Source organism: Haemorhous mexicanus, chromosome 22, assembly GCF_027477595.1.
Source record: "Haemorhous mexicanus isolate bHaeMex1 chromosome 22, bHaeMex1.pri, whole genome shotgun sequence".
In the NCBI taxonomy this organism is placed as follows: domain Eukaryota; kingdom Metazoa; phylum Chordata; class Aves; order Passeriformes; family Fringillidae; genus Haemorhous; species Haemorhous mexicanus.
In genome coordinates, this window is record NC_082362.1 from 5580902 (window position 1) to 5606536 (window position 25635).

At 53.5% G+C, this 25635-nt stretch overlaps 1 protein-coding gene across 1 annotated transcript; it reads right to left on the minus strand.

The window, feature by feature from the left end:
- Window positions 1-16802: 16802 nt before the first annotated feature.
- MDH2 (malate dehydrogenase 2) lies at window positions 16803-25595 on the minus strand. Its single transcript, XM_059865879.1, has 9 exons — window positions 25435-25595; window positions 23110-23278; window positions 22280-22363; window positions 21218-21327; window positions 20585-20710; window positions 19873-19950; window positions 18649-18748; window positions 18068-18219; window positions 16803-17103 (listed from the first exon to the last, which is right to left on the minus strand). The coding sequence occupies exons 1-9, from the start codon at window positions 25492-25494 to the stop codon at window positions 16972-16974; spliced, it is 1011 nt and encodes a 336-aa protein (XP_059721862.1). The 5' UTR covers window positions 25495-25595; the 3' UTR covers window positions 16803-16971.
- Window positions 25596-25635: the final 40 nt, after the last annotated feature.

The window sequence follows — 25635 nt, forward strand, 5'->3', positions numbered from 1 at the left end:
CCAAGACAGCAGCAGGACATGGATGCCATGAACCTCATTGTCAGCCACTGTGGGTTTGGAGCATGGACAGGTATCCATCCTTACAGTCCTCTAGGGACCCAAAGACCTCAGATATCCCATTGAATTTCCCAGCTGCACTGGCTGGTTTAGTTGCAGTGGTGGGACATCCTGATGCCTGGCTCAGGCAGCAAACATTGCTGATGCTGTTGGGCCATGGCCTATCACTCTTTGGCTATGGCCTGGCCTCCTCTGGCACGGCCCAGCATGGGCTGCATGGGGAGATGAGGATCCCCACCAGCCTCTGCCCCTCTGCCTTCTCCCTGCTCCTTCACTTCACGTGTCTCTGCCTCCTCTTTCCACCACACAGTCAATGTGTCCTCACATGGCTCCAAAAATAACCCCTGGAAGAGGACAACTGTTCCCAAGCAGCATTGCTGTGCTGAGGCTCTGGCTGATGCTCCCCGAGCCTGAGGGAGGAGATGCTCCCAAATCTCCTGGATCAACCAGACAGACACAGCCCTGTCTCAGCGCCCTCGGGCCATCGGCGCATGGCTGAGCACCCATTCCTCGCTGTCCCTGTTGTCCTGCCCTGCCCCAGCTCCCCTGTCCAGCACTCCAGCCCTCTCCTGAGCATGGGATGCTCCCACTGGAGATCTGCTGCATTAACCACCAGCTCCACCAGGCTGCGGAGGCACCACCTTGCCTTTACAGGGGCCCTGCACAAAGAGAAACGATCAGGAGCAAAGGCAGAGCATCCTGTCTCATTCTCCAAGCTGGATTTGGGCTTGGAGAAGCAGCTTTAGCCAGAAAGACACTTCTCTGAGGTGCTTCTATCCCATGGATCCTGCTGGAGAAGCTTTTCCAAGGATGGGTGATGCCTGAATGTCATGTCCTATGCAGGAAGCAGCCAATCCTTGGGTGGCTGGCACACGCTGCCCATGGAGGATGGGGCAAACACTGGCCCAGGGCAGGGGGCATCCCTAAGCCCAGTAGAAGTAGGAAGGGCAGATGGAACATGGACTGATCCACACTGTTTCGAGCCCAGGAAAGGTTTGCCATTTCCAGTGTGCCATTCCACCAGGTTGCCAGGCAGTTCAGAGCTTCCCATGGCCATGCCAGTTGGGACAGAGCTAAGGTGGGAAGGCAGATCATCCACGAGAGGCTTTGATGAGGTTTCTTTGCTGTTGGAAAAGAGAAAATACCTCGGAGCCCTCCCTGGGGTGGTGGGGCCAGAAGGTATCTCCCGCCCCACAGCATCCCCACAGGACATCCCTGACTTTCCTGCTGCCACTGGCTGTCCCACAGAGTAATTTATCTCCTGACAAGTCTGCCCAGGGAGGACAGCAGCTGAGTGCTTAATTACAAGCCTTTTTTTCTTTCTTTCCCCCCCCCCCATTACTACCATGCAGAGAGGAGCCAGCAGCCTTTATTTCCACAGAGGCACTGGTGCAGCAGGAGCCAGCCAGGGCTCTGCACTCCTGGATGCTCATGCCTACACCTGGAGGGTCCCCCCTTGCCTGCAGCACCCACATTTCAAACCCCATGTCGCCCCACAGCCCTGCTCAGCCCTCCCTGCCCACCCTGAACCCAGCCCCCCTCCATATCCCAGGATGGCTCCAGGCTGGAGAACAGAGAGATGCTGCAGAAAAACCTGTCCTGGGAGCTCCTCTACTTCTTTCTCCCATCAGAACATGAAGCCAAAAACCTGGAAGGAAGCTAGAGAAAGGGGGAAGCTCCCTACTTAGAAACCTCTCCCTACAGAGGGGCTCAGGGAAGGAGAGGGAAAAAGAGAAGATGCTTTCTGCAGCAGCCTCTGCTTGCTTGTCCCCGGTGGGAATTCATTAATCCTGAGCCCAGCAGTGGATAAATTCATTGCTGAAAAACCTTGAGAGTGTGTGGGATACAGAGCTGGGCAGGTAGATGGAGACAAACTGGCAGCTGGATGGGTACCTGTGGGAGAAGGCTGCATTGTGGGGGAGGCATGCAGATCCACCAGGAAATGCTCCCTGAAAGGTTCCCATGAAAAGGAGGGAGCTGGAGAAATCCCCTTGCACCTGGGGCCAGGAATGTGGAGATGGACTGGGGGTGGACGTGATACTGCATCTCAGTGTCCCCTCAGCCTGGAGCAATATCACCCGTGGGAGCTGCCACCAGCCCCCTGCCTCAGCCCCAGCACGGGCAGGGAAACAAAGGAATGGGAAAAACCCACCCACAACCCTCCCCCCAGCTCTCCAAAGGTGCCCCAGGCAAATCTCTGGGTGCCAAACAGAGCCAGCCCTACACTGCTGGTGACAATGGGGACAAGGCATCAGGGCAGAGGGAGCCCATGTCCCCAGCTGGGTCTGTGCTCTCCCTGCCCCACGAGGAGATCCCCAGCCATGCCCTGCACTCACAAGGGACAGCTCAGGGATGCAGAGTGGCTGCCTCCACCACGACCTCAATCCATTGGCCACCACACAGGGACCACCTGGCTCTGCCAGCACCAAAATCAGCACCAAACCCATCAGCACAGCCCTGGCCAAACAGCAGTGGTTTCCCACCAGGCTCGGAGCTACCCTGATAATAAAGATGATGGTTAAATATTTCATTATCTGCAGTAATTACCCACAAAACATCAATCACTGGCAGCCACTGCCTGGCTGCCTTGCCCAGAGGGAGAGCAGGCATCCTGGGGTGAGCTCTGTGTCTCCACACACTCCCAAAGGCTGCAGGATGTAGCTGGGGACAACTGCTGGCATCCATTCCCACCTCCCAAATTCCCTGACTGCCACCCAGGAGGGACCCTGGCACCCTGGGCTGGAGCTGCTGGGGAGACTCCTGAGCAAATCCCTCTTTTCCCATATTGACCAGGCATTCGCCCACATATCTTGGGATCCTGATCCTCTTCCTACATGCCACCTTGGGCCTTGAGGAGGTCAATCCAGCTTTTCAGCTTGCAGGTGCTTTCTGATACCTGGATTAGAGCTTTTGGAAGTGTTCAGAGATGTCCCATCCTCCATCCTCATCCTCCATCCCTATCTTCAATCTCATCCTCAAATTCCATCCTCATCCTCCATCCCCCATCCTCCTCCTCATCATCCTCTCCATCCACCATCCTCATCCCCATCCCTATTCTCTATTCTCCTCCATCCCCATATTCCATCTTCATCCCTCTTTCCCATTCTCCTTCTCCTCACCTTCCACCACCACCCTCCATCCCATGCCTGGGTCTCTCCCTCCCTCTCCAGCCATGCTGAATCACACCCAGAGGACCTGGACACCGGCAGTACCAGCTCAGAGACTGCCAGGACAGACAGAAGGACAGGCACACTGCACTGTGCCCCTGTCACACAGCCAGGACAGGCCCTGCCAGCTCGGGGTGCGAGGCCAGGGTTTGGGGCTGCTGGCTTCCAGCCAAGCTCTGAATGGAGCTCACTCCCTGTGGGCTACGCTGGGGTGGCCCAATGATGTGACTGTCCCCACGTCCCACCCCTGGGGGTGTCCCACCCGGGCTTTGTCCAGCTCGCAAGGAAAGGAGCAAAATGATGGGGAAAAGAGCGTTATTTCACCAAACTGCTTTGGCCCTTTTATTTCCCAGCCCAGAACAAGCCCCTTCCCAGCCGGCTCTGCTGAGATCCCCCCTTGGGCCCCGCTCAGCCCCCGGCGCTGAGCAGCCGCCGCAGGGCCCTGCCGCCGTACTGCGGCTGGAGCAGCTTCCCGGGGGGAGCGGGGATGGCAGCGGGGAGCCGGCGGTGCCTGGATGCTCTCCCGGGTGCCTGGATGCTCTCCCAGCGTCTCTCCCTCGCTAGGGAAAGGCGGCAGCGGTCCCCGGGCATGCTGCCCCCTCCCCGTGTCTCGGTGCTAATTAAAGCCGCCTCCGGCCGGTGCTCCATTAATTCTCGCCACATCCAGCTGCACCAGCCGGGGCGGCCGTGAGCACCCGAGTGCCGGGATGCGGGCACGGGATGTGGGCACCGAGCCCAGGACGGCGGCTCCCTGGACCACTCGTGCACTGAGCGTGCCAGAGCTCGGCCCCAACACGCCAGCGACAGCCCAGATGAGGTGAGGATGCTCCAGTCACTCCAGAGAGGCTGAGAGGGGTGGTCCCCATGGTTCTCCTGCCTGTTGGGATCTCATCAGGACGCACCACCACTGACTGAAACCATAACCCTGTCCCCAGGCAGGCACAGCCCCATCCCAGGCTGCTCCCTGTCTGTGCTCTGGCGACAGCTGGGAGAAGATCTTTTTTTTCAGGACACAAAATACGCCAGAACACTATGGCCAGGCAGCCAGCCTCCTCTGAACACCCAGCTGGAGTTACAAGGAGGAAAAGTCCGGGGTTGCTGCCATTAATTGGGCTGACCTTCTCCGGAGCTGCCTTCCAGTGCCAAAAACTGTGAGTCAGACCTTCAAGAACGAGGGAAAAAGGCAAATGTAGCTTTAAAAGTGCAGCCATTCTAGGGCTCGTTAGCGCTGCCCTCCAGCCCCAAGGCATAGGGATGATGCCCCTGGGAAGGGGCAGTGGGAATGCTTTGCTGACAGCTGTCCCAGTGCTTCCATCCCGATTTCCCCAAGCCCAGGGCATCTTTCTTAGAGCTGCCTGAACAGAATTTGACACCTCACAGACTTTAAAGCAATTAGTAAAGAATATATGGATGCTGGCTGGGGGGTCAGGAGCTGCAGATGCATGTGCATACCTACGTCTGTGCAGATATATATATGCACATATATATATAAAAATACATATATATTTTAAAATAGATGAGGAGGCTGGTGGAGAAGCTAAACAGTTGCTAAGCAACTGGGCTCCTTCCTGGGCTTGGGGATGTAGGGATGGGGGAGCCAGGGTTGGGGACTGGTCCCACACCGGACAAGCATCACACAGGGGTGTGGGCACAGAGATCCCCTGGAGATGATCCAGGGAAAAGGGCACAATGGAGGGTGAGGAGCCAGGATTAACTCCTGTCCCCAAAATGCCACAGCTGAAGCCCCCCCAGCCTGAACCCCTTAGGCTGCTGGCTATTGAGAAGCTCTGTTCTCAGCTCTGGCTGGAGAAGAGCTGGTGGGAAAGGGGTCACCCCATGATAGGGAGGGAGCCCCACGCAGTGACCCCATTCCTGAATCAGGGATGAGGGAAAGGAGCAGCACATCCACGTGGGAACAGCAATCCCCCCATGCTGAGTGGGGAGGCAGCAGATCCAGCTGATGGGCTTTCCTATGGGATCCCCAGCTCCATTCCTCTTTGGCCACACTTCCCTCATCCCCTTGGAAATGCCCTGCCAGACCTTCCCCAAACAGGAGGTGCTTAAACAAGGAAAGAGGATGGAGAAGGGGAACAGCCACCCCAGGTTTTGCATCTTGGGGCCATTTGCTTTGCTGGGCAAGGAGTCAGGAGGAGGTAGAGTCAGCCCGAGGCCCATCACCCCTCTGAGGAAGGGGAGTAATAACACTACTACAAATAAAAGCAATTATTGAGCACATGGAGGAGCAGGGTGATGACTGTCACAATGAGGTCACCTTCCCCAACGGGGACACAATCCCAGTGAACAACCCCTGGAGCTGAGCCCTGCAGGTAGAGGGGTGTCACGGCCAGTGCAGGGGGAGCATCCAGCTGGGAATCCCCCCCACACCCCCCCTCCCCGTGGCTGGCTGGGTGGTTGTGTAACGGGAGGAGCTATTCCGGGGTTTGAGCACATTATATAAGCCACGGGCCACCTGGCCGGGGAAAACGGGAGCTGGGAGACAGGAAGGAGGAGGAGGAGGAGGAGAAAGGGCTCTGGGGATTGGGGACCCCCTACATCCGGCAGACCCTCAGCATAAGCACCAACACCACAGGGTGACCTGCACCCTGCAGGCATCCCCTGCCCAGAGATACTGGGTGAGCACCCTCTGCTCCCTCTTCCAGCAGCGTCCAGGACCCCCTGCCAAACACCCATCCATGACTGGATCTGGCCCCTGGGCCACGAGACCCTTTGTCCAGGGGAAAAACATAATTTTCTTGGCACCAGAGACAAAGCCAACCAAGACCCCTGCACCCCTCTGCCTGGCAAAACCCTTGCTTGGCATTCCCAATAGGGACGAAGGTCCAAAGATTCCCTTCAAATCTGCCCAATTTGTGGCTCTGAAAGCTCCTGACATTCCCTGCACGTGCTGTCAGGATGAGTCCTGGGGCAGGGGGGGCAGGTGGGATGCCAGGGGGATTTTGGGGAAAGCAGGTGAGACACAGAGGGTGGCACTGTGTGAGGCCATGCTGGCAGAGTGGGACAGAGTGATGACGATGTGTGTGTGGACACAAACACTGTCCCCAAAATCCCCCCATAGTGTGGGTGTCCCTGTGCTCCTGCCAGAGAAGAATCCACATGCCAGGGCAATGAAACCAGTGAGCATCTGCACCCTAAGAGAAGGTCCTTGACATTTGTCATCAACCTGAGACACCCCCAAATGCTGCCAGCTTCCAGGTGACCCCCACTATAGCAGTGGGAGTGCAGGCAAACCAAGACACATCCAGTCTGAAATCTTGCTCTGGAAGGAATGAATAAACTTGTGTCCTCTGAAAGTCCCCCTGAGCCATGGCCTGACCCATCACCCCCAGCCCCCTGCATGGCACAGCCCGGACATCCCAGGGGACAAACCTGATCTGGGAAGGAGAAGAACAAAACACTCCCAAAAGACAAGCGGTTGAGTTGCTGCTGTGGCTCCCCGCTGCCAAGCCTTGCCCCCTCTCTTTCCTTCGTGCAACACCCGCAGGGTTTGAAATCTCATCAGCCAAACCCTTCCCAGCACAGCCTGGGGGTCCCCACAGCAGAAAGAGGGGCTTTGGGAACCTTGTCTCAGCCTCGTCTCCCACCTGCACCAGCCTCTGCTGAGGGACCATCCCTGTCCCGTCCTTCCCAGCCAAAAACCTACTGCTGGGGGTCACCCACTGTCCCAGCCCCATCCTGTCTTTCCCCCAGCACAGAAAAGAGGGATGTGGGTGCCCCCCCAGCCACTTCCCCAGCACCAGGGAGCCCCCGGCACATCCCCGTCCCTGGAGGGACCCCCTGTACCCCAAAAAGCGCCTCATCTCCAGACTCCTCACCCCATCCCACACCCCCAGGAGCATCAAACCCCACGGGGGACACCCCTGGCACACCCCTCCCTGCGTGGTCCCCAGCTGTCCCAGCACTCACACGCACGCCTTCCCTAGCCCTTCCATCCATGTCCCTTTGCAGACCCCAATTCCCAGCCCCCTGCAGAGCACTGCACCCCCAAATCCCCATCCCCGTCACCTGCCTGTCCCCAGCATCACCGGATGGGTGGGGGGGCTCCGTCCTCCCCCACCCCCTGCACCTCCCAGCGGCCCCCTCAGGGCCCGGCGCGGTCCCACCGCCCCCGCCCCGCTCCTCTCCCTTCCCGGCCCCGCCGCCCCGTGCCGGCCCCACAGCCCCGGGCCCGGCCGCGCCTCACCTCGCCCCGCCGTCCCGCTGGGCCCGGCCCCGCTGGGTGGCTGTCGGCGGCGGGGGATGCCGGTGGGTGCTGGTGGGTACCGATGGGTGCCGGGGGTGCCGGGGGTCCCGCCGGCCGCGGCCCCTCCCGCGCGGCCCCGGCGCGGCCCCTGCTGAAGTGCTGGACAGCTCCGGCACACGGAGCCGCCCGACACAGAGCGCCGCCGCCGCGGGGGAGCGCGCCGCCACCGCCCGCAGCGCCGCCTGCCGGCCGGAGGGCGCGCCTGCACCGCGCCGCGCCGCGCAGCGCTGTTCCGAGAGCCCGTCTCTACACAGAGCCCCGTCCTTACACAGAGCCCCGTCCTTACACAGAGCCCTGTCCTTACACAGAGCCCTGTCCTTACACAGAGCCCCGTCCTTACACAGAGCCCTGTCCTTACACAGAGCCTGTCCTTACACAGACACCTGTCCTTACACAGACACCTGTCCTTACACAGAGCCCTGTCCTTACACAGAGCCCTGTCCTTACACAGAGCCCTGTCCTGACACAGAGCCCGTCCCTACACAGAGCCCTGTCCTTACACAGAGCCCGTCCTTACACAGAGCCCTGTACTTACACAGAGCCCTGTCCTTACACAGAGCCCTGTCCTTACACAGAGCCCCGTCCTTACACAGAGCCCTGTCCTTACACAGAGCCTGTCCTTACACAGACACCTGTCCTTACACAGACACCTGTCCTTACACAGAGCCCTGTCCTTACACAGAGCCCTGTCCTTACACAGAGCCCTGTCCTGACACAGAGCCCGTCCCTACACAGAGCCCTGTCCTTACACAGAGCCCGTCCTTACACAGAGCCCTGTACTTACACAGAGCCCTGTCCTTACACAGAGCCCTGTCCTTACACAGAGCCCGTCCTTACACAGAGCCCTGTACTTACACAGAGCCCTGTCCTTACACAGACACCTGTCCTTACACAGAGCCCGTCCTTACACAGACACCTGTCCTTACACAGAGCCCGTCCTTACACAGACACCTGTCCTTACACAGAGCCCTGTCCTTACACAGAGCCCGTCCTTACACAGAGCCCTGTACTTACACAGAGCCCTGTCCTTACACAGACACCTGTCCTTACACAGAGCCCGTCCTTACACAGACACCTGTCCTTACACAGAGCCAGTCCTTACACAGACACCTGTCCTTACACAGAGCCCTGTCCTTACACAGACACCTGTCCTTACACAGAGACCGTCCTTACACAGAGCCCTGTCCTTACACAGAGCCAGTCCTTACACAGAGCCCGTCCTTACACAGAGCCCTGTCCCTACACAGAGCCCTGTCCTTACACAGAGACCGTCCTTACACAGAGCCCTGTCCTTACACAGACACCTGTCCTTACATAGAGCCCGTCCTTACACAGAGCCCTGTCCTTACACAGAGCCCTGTCCTTACACAGACACCTGCCCTTACACAGAGCCCTGTCCTTACACAGACACCTGCCCTTACACAGAGCCCTGTCCTTACACAGACACCTGCCCTTACACAGAGCCCTGTCCTTACACAGAGCCCGTCCTTACACAGAGCCCGTCCTTACACAGAGCCCTGTCCTTACACAGAGCCCTGTCCTTACACAGAGCCCGTCCTTACACAGAGCCCTGTCCTTACAGAGAGACCTGTCCTTACACAGAGCCCTGTCCTTACAGAGAGACCTGTCCTTACACAGAGCCTTTCCTTACACAGAGCCCTGTCCTTACACAGAGCCCTGTCCTTACACAGAGACCTGTCCTTACACAGAGCCCTGTCCTTACACAAAGCCCTGTCCTTACACAGAGCCCTGTCCTTACACAGACACCTGTCCTTACAGAGAGCCCTGTCCTTACACAGAGCCCTGTCCTTACACAGAGCCCTGTCCTTACACAAAGCCCTGTCCTTACACAGAGCCCGTCCTTACACAGAGCCCGTCCTTACACAAAGCCCTGTCCTTACACAGAGCCCTGTCCTTACACAGAGCCCTGTCCTTACATAGAGCCCGTCCTTACACAGAGCCCTGTCCTTACATAGAGCCCGTCCTTACACAGAGCCCGTCCTTACACAGAGCCCATCCTTACACAGAGCCCTGTAATTCCATAGACCCCCGTCCTTACACAGAGCCCCATCATTCCATAGATTCCTGTACTTACACAGACCCCCCCCGTCCTGCCATAGACCCCCACCATCCTTACACAGAGCCCCGTCCTTACACAGATCCCCCCATCCTTACACAGCCCCGTCATTCCATAGATCCCTGTACTTCCATAGACCCCCGCCATTCTGTAGACCCTTGTCCTTACACAGACCCCCATCATTCTGTAGACCCCCATCATCCTTACACAGAGCCCCATCATTCCATAGACCCCCATCATCCTTACACAGACCTCCATCATTCCATAGACCCCCATCATCCTTACACAGACCCCCATCATTCCATAGACCCCCGTCATCCTTACACAGACCCCCATCATTCCACAGACCCTTGTCCTTACGCAGACCCCTCCATCATCCTTACAGAGAGCCCCTGTCCTTCCATGAACCCCCATCTTTCCATAGACCCCCATAATTCCATAGACCCCCTGTCGTTCCACAGACCCCCCTCCATCATCCTTACACAGAGCACCCTGTCCTTCTACAGCCCCTTTGATCCCTCCACAGCTCTCCTGTACTACACAGAGCCCCCCATCCTTCCATAGAGCTCTCCCTCCCCATATCCCATCCCATCCCATATCCTATCCTAAACCCCACCCTGCATTTCATCCCATATTCCACCCTGTATCCTACTCTGAATCACATCCCATCCCACATTCCACCCTGAATTCCATCCCACCCTTCACCTCCTCACCACGATGCCCCCAGAGGTCCCCCAGTGCCCCCAGTGCCCCCAGCCCTGCCCAGTTCCCAGCTGATTCTCCAGCCCTGCCTGGGAGCACCTGAACACCCCCACCCTGGCAGGTGTGGGGGCTTTGGGATGGCTGGGGGGTTGAGGTGATTTGGGAGGTGTTGGGTCCCCAACAGGGACACTCCCCAGTGCTGCTGCTCAGGGAATGAGTCCGTGTTAATGAGCCCATAATTAATTTTCATTTCCTTCAGTGATGCTGAACACTCGCCCTCCTCAGCAGACAGGAATTGGTGAAACCAGAGAAGAAGGAAAGATCCCAAACCTCCCCTAAACCACCTCAAAACTGCCCAGTGTGGTCATGGCCAGGGTTTAACTTCCCAAAACACTCTGAATTCACCCTGGCTGCTCTGCCAGGGACACCAAACACACCTGGCTGGGGACACCTGGTCCCACCCCTGGCTCAGTTTCCCCTGCACTGCCTGAGCTCTGCATCTCCTGGGATCACAGCTCCCTCCTGAACTGGGCTGCAGCTTCCTAAGCAGAGCCCAACAAAAGCACCTGACCATCACTCCATGGGGGATTTGGCCCCAGAGCAGGATTTGGGCAGGGAGTTTCTGCAGAGACAGGGATGGGAAGTTAGAGATGGGGTCTAAGGGGAGCTTTCCTGGGGGCAGCCAAGGCTGGAGGGGCCTGTCCTGGTGGGGATGTCTCCACAACTGGCGGCAGCTGGGTGATGATGTTTCCTGAGGGAGAACAGACCCAGTGACCAAAATGCTGCCAGCAATACCATCCCTCACCATCCTCCCTGTCCCTGGGCACAGGCTGAGGTGGCAGCAAACCATGGGGACAGGTCCAGCTGAGGGTCACAGTGCCCAGATGCAAACAGGGTTGGAGGGCATGAACCTCCTCTTTCCACCAGGGTTAAATAACAGTTTGGGATGGTTTGCTACATCTGCTGAGCAAAACCTGCATCCTGCATCCATTATCCATGTCAGGACTACAGAAACAAGGGGCCATGTGTTGGACCTGTGTCTCTATTAAACTCCAGCCAAGCAATGGGGCTGGATTTGAGAGGTGCAGCCCCTGGAGCACTGCCAGGGCCACTGCTGCCTCCCCCTGCTCCTACCTTTGTCCCTGCCATGTCCCTCAAGGGCTGACAGCAGATGTCACCTCCTAGGAGGAACCTCCTGCATGGTCAGGACTATTCGTGGTTTAATGCTGGAGGGGGAAATCAGCCCATGACAGAAAATCCAGCATGGCCAGGGTGAGCCCATGCCCTTTGCAGCACCATTATCTTCCCCACACCCCGCAGCGTCCGCAGCGCTGAATAATGCATCAGGCCCTGGGAAACAAAGAAATGAGGGATGAAAAGGCAGCACAGGGAGACCCTGGCATGGCAAGGACAGGAGCCCCATGAGGCTGCCTTGTTTTGGCCAGGAGCCAGGGCTTTGTAGCAGGGCTACTGCAGGGTTTGACCAGTAGCTCAGGAGAACGGCAGTGGGAGATGGAGCATAGCCCAGCTCAGGGTGCAGGATCCTGGCACGGGCAGCAGACACAGCCAGAACCACACCTGGAATGGGATGGAGACAGGCAGTAGCCAGCCAGGTGGGAAAAAATCAAGAAAAGCAGGGAGAAAATGCTGCCAGGCAGGCTGGCAGGTTGAAGCCATGAGAGCAGCGAGAAGGAGTGATCTGGTGGAGAACAAAAGGGGAGAGATGGATGGAGCAGAAGGGTCGGTAATTGCAGGCAGACAGGCAGAGCCAGCCACGGCTGGGGGGAGAGGAGGGAAACCATCACTTGAAAGAAACAGAGGATTTAGGAAAGAGGAGAAAGAAAAGGCGATAAATAATTAAAGGAGATCAAACGAGGCAGGCAGCAGAACAGGCCTAATTGTGAGGATTTGCGCTGAGGTTCGACATCTCCAGCAGCCTCCTCCCGACGCAGAAGAAAGGGCGGCCGGGAGTGGCGGTGCCGGGCGGAGGGAGCGTGCTGCTGGCACGGCACCGGCAGCAGCCCCTGATCAAAGCCTGGCGCTGCCTTTCATGGTGCTCAACAACCTCGACGAGGCAGGGGGGGAAGAAAATACCAGAAAATGGGGAGGGGGAAGCAAAGGTATGAAGGGAAAGGGGTTGGGGGCACTGCAATCCTGTGAGAGCCCAGGATGGGATGGGGAGAGGGCATGGGGACAGCCCCGCACGTGCCCAGGGTGACCTTGGGCCGGCAGCTGGAGGCTCCCATCGATTTGGGCTTGACCGTGTGGCCACGTGGCCCAGCTCAGTGCTGGGGTGGGTTTGCTGGGTTTCCTGCTTCCTCAGGGTTCCCTAACCCTCCTAGCCCTTGGCAGGGGTTTTTCTTCCCTGTGGATTTATCGGGTCGCTCTTTGAAGCCCTGGGAAATGTTCTGTACACACGCTGTGCTGCAGCAAGGAGATCCCTACCTCCTGTGCCCACCTCCCTCAGCTCATCCAGGAACTCCTGCCTGCTGCTTTCCTTGGCACCTCCTTACCCAGAGGTAACAAATCCAGGAGGAGAGAACACAATCCAAAACTGCCCTTCCAGCCTAGAAGTACCTCTGAGCAGCCATTCATCACCAGAGCCATCCTTTGCTTTTGCAAACCCTCCCAGAGCATCGCCCAGCATGGGAGAAGCAGAGACCTGCCACTGTCCCAGAGTCCCCAGCTGCATCCTGCCCCATATCCAGTGCCCACACTCTCATCTGTGACTCTATCCAATCTGTCCCAGTGTCCCCACAGAGTCCCTGCAGGCAGCAGGTGCCAGGGACGGGCAGGGTGGTGGCAGAGCTCAGCCTGAGCGTGCTAACCTCTCCTAACAGGCAATCAAATCCCTGCCCCTGCAGGACTCCCTGCATATTAATTGCACTGTGTTATCCAGCCATCTGTTCCCACAGCCAGGAAAAGAGCAGTCCCTTTGGTCTCCTTTATTAACAAGTTTCCCTGTAAATGCAAACAAACCCTCCTGCCTCAGTGCTGCTCTCCAGCTCTGCTTTGAGGCGCCCAGGAGGGAACTGGGAGCTCTCGGGCATTGCAGTAAATCAAGAGCAGGGAATGCAAAGGTGGTGATTTCACACTGCCTGTGGCCAGGAGGGAGAGCCAGGGGAGGGGGAGAGCTCTGTGCAAAGCCAAATCCGCAGCTCAGATGGTTTGTGATGCTCCTGCTCACGTTAAAACCCTTTGCCCTTGCCCTGGGAGGAAAAGGGGAAGCTGAGCTGGCTGTGGGGGAGATCTGCTTGTGCCCCCAGCCACACCCAGCCAACCTCGGGGTGTATTTCCACCTCTCCTTTCCCCATTCCTGGGCAGAGGATGAGCTGCCTGCTCTGGACTGCCAGCCCCAGTAATGTGAGGCTGAGCACAGGGTACCCTCAGGTTGGTGGTACACAAACTGAGCTGCCCAGGGTAGGGAAAGGGCAGCAGCAGCTCTCTGTCCTGGCAGCTTCTGTGGGGAGAAATCACTGGAGATTGTGAATTTTGGAGGTGGGTTCCTGAGAGAGGGCAATAGTTACCCAGCACCTTTCTGAAGCACCTCCAGCCCCCTCCAGTCCTTCCAGTCTTGCTCTTTTTGCTGGAGCTGGGAAGACAGCCAACTTTGGCAAGGCAGAGGCTGCACTAAACTGTTGTTCTTTCTTCTGCTGCTCCTAAATATCACCAAAATGCCATGGATTGTCCTCAGGCTCAGCCACGCCTGCTGCAGCTGTACCAGCCTTACCCCAAGGAAAGTGGCTGCTGGCAGCTCCCAGCACCCAGAGCCCCCCAGGCTGAGCTGGGGCTCGGGTGGGAGGTCTGTACCCCCACACCAAAGCACCAGCCCTTGCCCAGAGCCAGGAGGGGAAAACAGATCTCCCAGGAATAACAGACACAGGTCTGACAGCCTGCTCCTGTGGTCAGCCCACCTGAAGCCCCCCAGGACAGTGATGATCAGGATGAAGCCTGAGTTACACCACTCAGCATTTGCTTTTTTCCTTGTTCTATCCTTTCCTGCATTTAACACGCTGCTGCAGCAGCACAGGAGCAGCAGGTGGGCTCGAGTGACCTGACATATGGCCATCTGGAGAATCTTTATTTATTAGTCTCCACACACATCTCCTCTGTATCTTGACATCTGTGCTCCGTTGCAGGGCTGGGCTGCCCAAGAGGTGGCAGCTCCATGTGCAGAAATGATGCTGCAGGGGAAGAGGTGCTTAGAGACCATCAAGGCAAAAGTCTGCTCAGTGAAAAGGATGAAACCCAAGAGATCTGCACAGGGCAGGTTTTTCACCTCCTCCAGACCTGGTCACCCCCCTCCACAGGAGGTTATCACAAAGGCTGCCAGCACTGGAAGGAGTGCTGTGACTCAGCAGGGCAGCCCCGCTGCAGAACTTGGAGGAGAGAGGATAAAGGTCTTGTGTCAGAGCCACAGCAGCAAGAAACAACTTCCAGGACAGAGGGTTGGCTTATCTGGGTACACCCAGCTGATTCCTACTCCTCCCCATGAGGGATATGGCCCAGACCCCTTCCTCCTCCAGGGAATCTGCTCAGAGAGAAGGGGCGGGATGACCCACACCTTTACAAACCATCTCCAGTCCTCAGAGGGATTGTTACCCACCACAGCACTGCTCAGCCACAGGGACAGCACAGGGAGCACTGACCCAAGACCATTTCTCACCTTTAGCCAGTGTCCTTCTGGCCTCTGACTTCATTGCAGAAAGCCACAAAAGGGTGTCTTCTTTCCTGTCCCAAAAAGGAGCAGATTTCCAGCACAGGGAATAGCTGCAACTCCAAAAATGCAGCATGGGTCTGGGGAGAAGAAGAAACAACCCCAAAATCCAAATAGTGCAGGGACTTTGTTAACATTCAGGAGATTTGAAGGAGACCTTGGAGAACCTAAAAGTCAGCAGGTGCTGAGACATAATCCTCTTCCACCTCAGCTCCACTTGCCCATGCTGCCCCTGAGTCCCTACTGGTACAAGCAAAGCTTTCTGCTTGTCCATGCATTTCCCCCAGACTTTGCTGGGTTTGGACTGCTGACACAAGAAAAGATTGAATAACCTAAGCCACACGATGAACCTCAAGTTCTGAAAAGTCTCCAGTGCTCAGAAATCTGCTCTGTCTGCTGTATTAAAAATAGCAGGACTGGAACAAACGTGCAAGCAAGGCAAGGCTTTCCCTGCAGCCTCATGGAGCAGTGCCCCTGGACCACCTGGGCACCCAGACTGGACACACACCTCAGCAGGTGCACACACACTGTTTTTAATACTCTGTGCTGCCTATTTCAGGTTTGAAATTGCTGACAAGACCGCTACATCCAGTTAGAACAGTCTGCCAACATGCTTTCCATTTATTGTTTGGAACAGTCTCTGCCACATTTACCAGGTCTGGCCTGTCACTCCTCCTCAAGTGTCCTCCAGTTCCAACATCCTCCCCTGCCCCCCTCCAACACCATCTTTAATTCTATTAATACCACCTAATAATTACTTTGTTCCAAGCCTGCTGAGTAATGACTGCCAACGCTCCTATTTCATTACTATTCCTGTAAAGAAACCAAGCTTTTAACACGTTGGATTTCTGCAGAGTGACAAGGACTGTGCTTGCTGTCCTCCTTGCCCACATCTTCCACAGGGCAGGAAAAGAACCAGGCACTTTATTCTCCATGCAACTACAACAGTCACAACTGTGTGATCTGCTTCAGAATGATGAACTAATTAAAATAAAAAAAAATAAAACCCAGTTAAGAGAGCTCAGAAAAAAAAATACATGTGGGAGGAAGATAAAAGGCAGTGACCAAAGAGTACCTATGACTTTTAGGTATCTTTCTTGTAAGCAACTACCCCATGTTCTCTGGCTCAAACCAACATTCACCTCAGTTCCTCCAGAGGTGCTGGGCTTTGGCTTTTCCTTCATTCATCCAAATAAAGTCTGTTCAACTTGGAATTCAGCCTACACGGATGAGAGCAATTCAAAGCAACAGCGTAAGCAGCGCAGAGCACGGAGGAAGAGTGAATTAATAGCTTCCTTCATTAAAGCTTACCTTCAAAGAAGTCAGCAACAGAACTCGTCATCACCATCTTCTTGCAGACATTTATTTTTATATTCACAAGAGGATGAATGTAAGAGAAATTTATGGAGATGCTAAATCAAGGCTTTTGTTCCTAACTAGAAAGAAGTTGCTCTCAGCGGTTTAATTATTGTCTTAGTGCAGGACTGACGTTTCAAAGGCTGTGCTCTTTCACTAACTCCTTTAAAATCAAATTACATAAGAGATTAAGGTAACATGAGGTAATAGAGGTAATTCCACCTCCTGAAAAAACATCTTTTACATAATTTCACTCAGTTATCCCTATACCCATCCTGATCTGGTCACACCTGGTTCCCGGTGGCTGTGTTGAACAAGGAGCCCAAACCCAGGCAGCAGCAAGTTGGGAGTAATCAGTTCATCCCCTTTCCAAGGATGTTTCATCCCTGCTGAAACCAATCCACTCTCAGAGACCTACAGCCTCCACCTTCCAAAGGACAAGCACATCAGGACACCTCCACATGGTACACTGAAAAAATGAGGCTGTTTTATTGATGATTAGACTGCACTGGCAACAAGCATCAAGCTAATACAGACAGACTTCAACCAAAGCATGAGCTTTGAATCAGAAGTCGATAAGTGACATGATGCCTTAATAAATTAAGGAAGTTAATTCCTCCCCGTTGTCAAGTCTTCACTTGAAGTTCTTTGCAAATTCCTCTCCTTTCTTAATAGAGCCCTTCAGCTCAGACAGGGCCGCAGCAACCATCTTCTCTTCAAAGGGGGAGAGCTTGCCAAGGCCTAGGTTCTTCTCAATTCCTTTTTTCTGAGGGAAAGAGGATTTAAGGATTAACCATTCATTGAATGACCTAAAGAGTAGCTTAACAGCTCTAAGTATTATTCAGCTGAGACAGAGACCCAGCCTGGTACCTGTGTCATCTCTAGTCTGCCAACCCTGTGCTTCCTGGAAAGAAGTCTCTTACTATCTGTGGCAACTTCTAGAGCCCTCACAAACTCCTCATTCACTGTTCACATGTGTGAAACCAGAAGCCAACCCAGCAGCTCCTTCAAGAGGAGACTGACACTAACTGATCCTTCCTAACTCCACACCCACCATCCAGCAAGAGGATCTCCTCTGGTGAATGTCCTTTGCTTGCCATCTCAAACTGCCTCAGAGTGGCACTCCCAAGTTTTCAAGATGTCTACATTCCCTCTTAATATCCCTCTGCTTCCATCCCCTCACCAGCCTGCCCCTAAGACAGCAAACACCACCCTTTGCATCCCAGCAGCCATGCCAGGGCTGCAGCATCACTGTTTTCCACTCCCCCAGGGTATGGGTGACAAAAGGAACACTCCTTTCAGAGTTCAGCAGAGGTCCTGAAAGCAAGCTATTAATCCTAATCCATGCTGTAGCTCCCCATGTGCCTCAGTTTCTGAGGATTTGCTTGTAGCAGATCAAGCTGAGGAGACAGGATTGCTGACTCTGGTTAATCATATGAAAGCCCAGAGTAAACAGGCCTGATGTGAGGCAAGAGTGACCCCTTAAGCCAAGTCTGAACCTCTGGTTACTCAGTGACCTGCAGTCTAAGAGCAGATAAAAGCAGCAGCATCCTTGTCAAGCTGAGCTATGTGCCTAAGTACCACGCCCAAAGGCTGCAGACTCTTAAAGGCACACTCAGCTGTTAACTCCAGCAATAGCAGGCACTCAGCTAAACTGAAACCCCTGAGTAAAACCCACATGACACAACCAGTAGCTGCTGTTTATAAGGCCTGTGATGTGAAGAACATACCCCCAGCTGCAGAGGTGTAGAGAAGTAGGGGACCTCTGTCACGTCCGATCGAACAAAGGCACATTCAACCACCCCCTGCTTTCCACTCATGGCCTCCAACAGGGAGAATGCAAATCGAGCACCAGCATAGGCCATAGACAAGGTGGCAGATCCTGGAAGAGTTAAACCACTTTCAGAACAGATCACGCTGAAATTTGATACTTCCTTTAGCATCAAAGGCTTCCATACCAGTGTGTTATCAGTAATAATGTCAGTGTCACTGACTTCAAGTTCACGGCCAGTTAGATAAAGCAGAAGCTTTTGGCCAGCTACATGTATCTAATTGAACAGATTTATAAAAGAAACAGCTTAATTTGACAGAGAAAATTCTTTTAAAGCCATAGGTGGTGTGGAATCAGTTAATATTTAGTGTTACATACTGAGCTGTTTCTAGTAACCCAGCTCAGGCAGCAGCAGACAGAGCAAAGCAGTGAGACTGACAACCAGCAGTTCATAACCTGTGAATAAGATTAAACTGCAGAGGACTGCAGCCCTACAGACAGCCAACAAGACTTACTTGAGAGCTTTACTCAAGAACCCACCTGCCCCTGCTTTAGCTTGGACAACTTCAGTCCCAGCTTCCTGAATTCTTGCTGTAAGCTTCTCCAGCTGATCCTGAGGAAACTCCACTTTTGGTGTGCACTGGATAGGAAAAAAAGAAGTTACTACCAATACCAGAACCTCTCCAGATTCAGCATAAACACACAGTATTTTTTGTACCACTGCAGTTGTTATCAATAGTTCCCAACTGGGCAAAATGGGTTTCCCAGCTCACAGCTTGTGTGGCACTGACCAACTGTAAAAGTCATCAGAGCTGGGGTTACTGCAGGGCCTGGAACAGGAACCCAGCCATGCCCAGCTTCCTCAGGGACAAACCACAGCTTCACAGCCACACCAGGGCTTGCCATGGCTCCTCACTACTGCGTAGTCCTGTGCACTACAGACACCCTCCAAGCTTTAGGAATTTCAGAAAGTCATCTTGTACATATTTGGGTCACCGTGGCATTATGGAAGTCAAGCCTTATGGAAGATCTAGTTTCCCAGCAGTATTCAGGAATTCACTGAACCTTCAGTGACAGCTACACCAGCAGCTTAAGCACAGTTGTGTCTGTCCCAATGGACTGTTTAGCTAAAGCACCTCTCAGCATTCAGCTGCTCCAAAGCCCTTGCTCTTATTCTCAAGAAAACCCTTCTGTAAAGGATACTTTATTCCCCACTTAGAGCACAGCTTTTCTCCCTTTGTTACAGACTGCTCCTTGGCCACATCCCAGCATCTCCCCATGAGACTGCACCTGCTTCAGAAATGCATTTCAGCCTGGCTGAAGGGCCAGACTACCAGTCATGGCTGGAACAGGCCTCCCTGCACAGCCTGAGCTGGGCCTTTCAATGCCTGAGTTTCAAGTGGGGTTTCCAGTCCATCAAGGCAAAATCAATTCAATTTTTCTCCTGAAGCCAGGTATTCCTGTCATGAGATGCCTGTAACAAACAGTGCCAGGACACCTAAACACCCACACTACCCCTCAGTTCTTATCCCAAACTCCTTTAGAGGAAACCTGAAACTGTTTATACTGCCCAGATGGGTTCAGATTTAGGCTGTTGCCTTCCACCTCATCCTGCACCCCATCCCAGAAGGAAAGCAGCCATGAGAGCATGGAAAACTCTCTGTGCTCTATCCTAGCACATTTCCTGCCATCACAAAGGCACTTTATATCAACCCTAACATGCTGCTGAGTGTGCTGCCACACACAGGTGTCACCCTGACTTACCTGAGAGATCAGAGGGATGATGGTCTTCCCAGCATGGCCACCAATAACTGGCACAGTTACTCGAGCTGGATCCAAGCCCTAAAGGAAACATGAAACTTTCCAGCTTCTGAAGCACACGGGCAAGAAAAACAAGTGACTTCACTCCCTGCCCTGGATATCAGGACACACAGGGCAGGAGTTCCAGAGGCAGCTGCACTCCAGGGACAAAGCCACATCTACAGAGTGGAACTCTGGGTTACTCTGACCACTTCATACAGTTACAGGATATTATTTCTGCAGGGTTGGATAAAGAGCAGCACAACATAAACACCAGGAGGGCTATTAAGAGCAGTAACCTGTTACAGCTCTTGATACTTTGCAGAGAATCCTGTGACACACAGCACAGAGTTTGACTTGCAAACACACACAACTCAACCCTCTCCTCTGATTGCATGGCAGGGTTGGGAATGCCAAGGGAATTAAGGCCAACACGTAGCTCACTTGCAGGGCACAGCTATGAAAAGGAAAGGTCAAAGTCTCTTGAACCACATTTTGCAAGAAACCTTATCTTCAGGCTCCTCTAAATAAGGGAGACAGAGAATCATTGCCTTTGCCTCTAGCTGCACAGAAATCTGAGCTCCTTTGGCTCTCTGCATTGATTTTGGAGGCACTTTATAGATCTGATGATCAAAGCAGGCAGTATCCCTCCCCCTGCACATTAACCATGACCTGCCTTTAGTTCAGCCACAAAAGTATTCGCTCTGACGATGTCCAGTGTAGTAACACCAAAGATTTTGTTGGGATTATACACACCGTGCTTCTTGAAGACCTCTGAAGTTATTGGGATGGTTGAATTTACCTACAAGCAAGAAGAGGCAAGCACTGATTAATAGCAGTTTAATAAAGAAGCCAATGCATGAACTTAACAGGCCAATTAACAACTTGAACTATACTTCCAATTTGGAATCAACTGTAGCCAATTACTTTAATGCCTAAATTGAAGAGCAATTTACAGTCAGGCTGGAATAAAAATCATTAATTTTAAATAACCGTTAAGACAATAAATTTGTTCATTCCCATTACAAAGGCTCCTCCCTTAGTGAGCTAAGGCTTTTATCCCAGCTAATACACCAGCCTGCATTATAACCAGTCACACAAACTCGGAGATATTAAGCACTTTTACATCCAAGTTTTCTCTGAATTAAACACAGCCAAGAAAAATGGGTTAGTAGAATAAGGCTCTTCTGCAAATACACTGCAGACTTTAAACATACTGGTCAAAACTAGCAGGAATTTGGATTACTCTAGTATCTGGAATTTGATGAGGTTGCTCCTCTACATTCCAAGGTCTCCAGAAAACACTTACTGGGTTAGAAATAATACAGATCATGGCTTCTGGACAGTGCTTTGCACAGGCAGTTGTCAAAGAGGCAACAATGCTGGCATTGGTGTTGAACAGATCGTCACGGGTCATACCTAAAACACAGCCAGGGCAGGATTCTAAGTTACCCACAGTTACCATCACAGGCAGGAAATGCAATCAAAATCCAATATTCTGCTCTGCACAGACACACATCAGCTTCTGGTTTCACAGATCAAGAACAAATTCTCCAGTTGCAGTAATGAAATGGCTCCACAGGTAACTCCTCTCACTAATAAAGAGATCAGCCCTTCCCAGGAGCAACCAGCCCACCTGTCCATTGTCAGAACTCACTTCACCGAGGCTTCCTGAAGTGCACTGTGACCACACAACCCACACCAGTGGTGCTCAGAGCAGCACAACTGCTCCCAAGATCAATTCTCCTCCCTCTTTTAAGTGACTCCACAACTACAGTTTAAATGACAACTGCTGTGTGCAAAATATTGCTGGTTGTGTAAGTGCCAGCCCCCACTGCTATTGCAGCAACTACTCTAACCATGAAAAATGAAGATTTAGAAAGAGCTAGGCACTAAAGTCTAGAATTTTGTTATGTTCCTAACAGGATACTGGAAAACAGAGGAGAAATGTAGCAAGTCAGACACATTCTAGGAAGGCTTAACAGAATTTATTCAGAGATGCCCCAAGAAGTTGCTGTGCAATTGACACAAAATAAAATGGATTATTTCTCTTCTGCTGAGAAATGAAACAAAGAACCAGCTTTTATTCCTTCAGCATTGCTCTGGGACAAGAAACACTAAGGGAGATTTAGGATCACTTGCATGAAAAGCCTTTGCAGCTCAGGCCCAAGCAGGAACTCCAGAAATCAATTTAGCCCATTTCAGAAGGGACAGTTTAAGAGAGGCTGAATGAGCTGCCTGATACCACAAGGAGCTCTGGGGCAGGAGCCTGGACAGACCACTGACACCCCAACAGACACAGCTCTGAGCAGCAGAACTGCAGAGATCCACTTCAAAGCAGCCCTGGGGCTTTCCAACAAAGAGAACCTACCTGGTTTTCTCGGGACTCCTGCTGGAATAACAACAACATCACAGCCTTTCAGACATTCTGGCAACTGCTCAGGTCCCATGAAGCCTGAAATGGAAGACATTTAGGCATTATGTCTTTGACAGTTTTTAAATAGTTGACACTTTCAAGTATAAAATCATGCCCAGAGGCATCCAAGTCCTTTTTTCAAATTTAACCTTCAATTTAGACTTAATGTTGAAAAGCAAAGAAACACAACTACGGATGGATTCCATTTGATGTTTTATCCTTGTTTCAAAACTTACAGAATGAGAGTGGTGAGAATCTCACATTCACCTGTTTCCAAACTCTCAGTCCCTCCAGCTACGTGTATTTACTCTCCAAAAGCCTTGGCACTAGAGTCAGTGCCCCCAGAGAAATGCAGACTGGCACATTCATGTAAAATGTCACCTTTTGGTGATCTTCAGATAAAAGAAAGATGAGCAGATTAAGGTTTGATTTCACCAGAATCTAAGAGAAAAGAAGCACATGGAATTCACCCAGGGAGTGTTAGACCTATTTCTAGTCAAACTTTTAAATTCAACACTCTGAGATAATTTCACTGAATGTTTCCTGCCAGATGTCATACATTTCCCTTCAACAGTGCAACCACAGCCCATATTTATCTCCATACACGTCAATCTAATCAGCTAAACCTTAATTAATCATTCACTGCTTGAGGAAAAAGCTACTTAAATTGATACTGGGCTTCAGGATCAGTGGGTGAAGACTTCCCCTCAGAAGCAATGGGCATTCAGGGTCAGAGGCACCCCTGTGGGAGGATCCCTTTGGAAGTGAGCCCATTCCCAGGGTACCTTTGACGCTGGCTTTGGTCTCGATGTGGCTGAGGTCGGCGGCCACGCCCGGAGTGTGAGCGATGTCGTAGAGGCTGAGCTTGCTCACCAGGGGGCTGTTCTTCAGCAGCAGGGACAGGGGCTGCCCGATGCCCCCCGAGGCCCCCAGCACTGCCACCTTGGCATGGTTCTGTGCAAAACAGACAGCAAACACGTTGTAGAGCTGTTCTGGCACTCACCCGCCCCCAGCAGTGACCCTGGGGATTTCACCACTCTTTCTTTACTTTTAGTTCTGCTTCTCATTTTTTTACCAAAAATGACCCTCACAGCAGCCTCCCAGAGGTTTATTGGCAGGACAAGTTGGAGGAAATGGTTACCTGTGATCTGCAGCTCAAAAGGGAAGCAAAGCTAGGGCAAAGGAACCCAAGGGATCACCCTTCTCCCAATAGAAATGCCTACCTGAGACTAATACCTGCCACCCTGTGGGCCCAGGCCTGATTTAGGGCAAATCTGGTTTGTAGTTTTTCTAGTTTACATTGCCAGTATAAAAATATATATATATATATATATGCTTTCCATTAGGAAAATCAATACATTTAATGGACTACAAGAAATGCAGTAGTATTTTGGATTTATATCAGGTCTCTAAACATGTTCTTCACATATATGCAGTGCATATATGTGAAGAACAGGTTTAGACCTGATATAAATCCAAAACAGCACCTGCAGATTGAGGACTGAGAACATTAAGTGACTACAATTTCCAGCTTTGATCACATGGCTGAGAATCAAGTAAAATCAACTCTGCTTGGTTGCCCCATGGACCAATCTTATCCTCACTCAGGTACTGACTGGCAGGGTGTAATTTCTCACAAATGCCTGTTTGCAAAGTGTTGCTCCACAAGAGGAAAGCTCCTTCCAGGGGCCAGAACAACCTTAAAGTGCAACACTGCCAAAGTGATGGAAGACTCTTGTGGGGACGTAATGAGCAATTACTGCTGAGAAAGCCATTCTTTATCACAAACTTTCCAGATAAAAGCTATATTAGCTCCACGTCCCTTCATGAACAGCTTAATTACTGTGCTACAGGAAAAAATCTGCCCAAGAACTGGACCAGATTAACCACAGCCCAGTTTTCTTGCTACTGTAACAAAGATAATTTTGCATGAAACTCTTCAAAAGGAAGCAAAGTCTGGCATGAGTCATTGCTGAGCCCCATTTGTGACCGAGCTGACACCGTGGGTCAAAATATCACTGCTAATAAGTACAGTTTCCATGAAAAGACTTAGACAAGGCTCTCCTATACAACACGTATTTATAGGTGCAATAATAAGTCTTTTACATCCCACCAGGCCTATTAACACTGGATAGAGGTCGGTCTCTATCTGTGCAGCCACTGCAGAGTGGTCTGGAGCCAGCAAAGTGGATTTTGGCACACGAAGGATTACTGCTAAACCAACCACCAGCTTTAGCTCTTAACACCTCTGGAACGCAGGGGCATTTTTGTACTAGAAGGAGGAAGCAGCAAACCCATCACTCTCTGCACACCATCAGAGAGAGGGAGTTCATACAGGATTGTCACACTCGCAGCCTGGCTGGGCTGAGACCCGCAGGACCACGGTGCTGTCACTGGGCACACCCAGCACCGAGACCCCCCGAGCCACGCTCCGCCAGCTCCCCGCGCCCTCTGCCCGCCCGAGGCACCGGCACACGCTCCCAGCCCCTCTCCGAGGAGTTCTAGGCTACACCCGAGCCCTGCAGCCTCTCACTGCGGAGCTCCCGGGCTCCACGGTCCCCTCATTGAGGTCCCGGGCTCCTTCCCGGCCCCGCAGCCCCTTAGCGGGGGTATGGGGCCGTCCCCCGGCTCCATCTGAGCCCCGCAGCCCCGTTCCCAGGAGAGCTCTGGGCTCTACCCCGAGCCCGAGGAGAGCTCTGGGCTCCACCCGAGCCCCACAGCCCCGCTCCGAGCAGACTGAGGGCTCCACCCGAGCCCCAGAGCCCCGCTCCGAGCAGACTGAGGGCTCCACAGCCGAGGAGCACCGGCGCTGCCTCCCGACCCCGCACCCCCCCATCGAGGGCCTGCATTCCACCCGAGCCCCGCAGCCCCGGAGGAGGAACTACGTCCAACGCCGGCCCTGCAGGCCCAGAATGGAGAACAACCTGGCCTGTATCCACGCTTCGCACCGTTTCACCGGGCAGCGCCGGTGCTCCACAGCCCCCTCACCGAGCAGCACCGGGGCTCCTCCCCGGCTTCCCCCCGAGCTCCGCGGCAGCCCCAGCAGCGAGCAGGAAGCGCGGGGTCTCGCTGCGCGGCGCTGGAGGACGGTGTGTGTGCGCGGGCCGTACCTGTGCGGAGGTGGCGATGCCGCGGCGCAGGGCGGTGGCGGTGCTGAGGCGGGACAGCATGGCGGGCACGGCGGGCGCGAGCGGCGGCGGCGGCGGCACCGGTGACTCCAACGACCTCCAGGGCCCGCGCGGCGCCTGCGCGGCCCCGCCCGCCGCTCTCGCGAGATTACCGCCAGTGGCGGGAAGGGGGGGAAGTCTCGC

Coding starts and splice junctions, on each gene's coding strand:
- MDH2 (XM_059865879.1), bottom strand. CDS start 25,494: ATGCTGTCCCGCCTCAGCACCGCCACCGCCCTGCGCCGCGGCATCGCC. Junction 20,711..21,217: donor TCTGTATTATTTCTAACCCA/GTAAGTGTTTTC, acceptor TCTTGCTTGTAG/GTAAATTCAACCATCCCAAT. Junction 18,749..19,872: donor TCATCCCTCTGATCTCTCAG/GTAAGTCAGGGT, acceptor TTTCCTATCCAG/TGCACACCAAAAGTGGAGTT.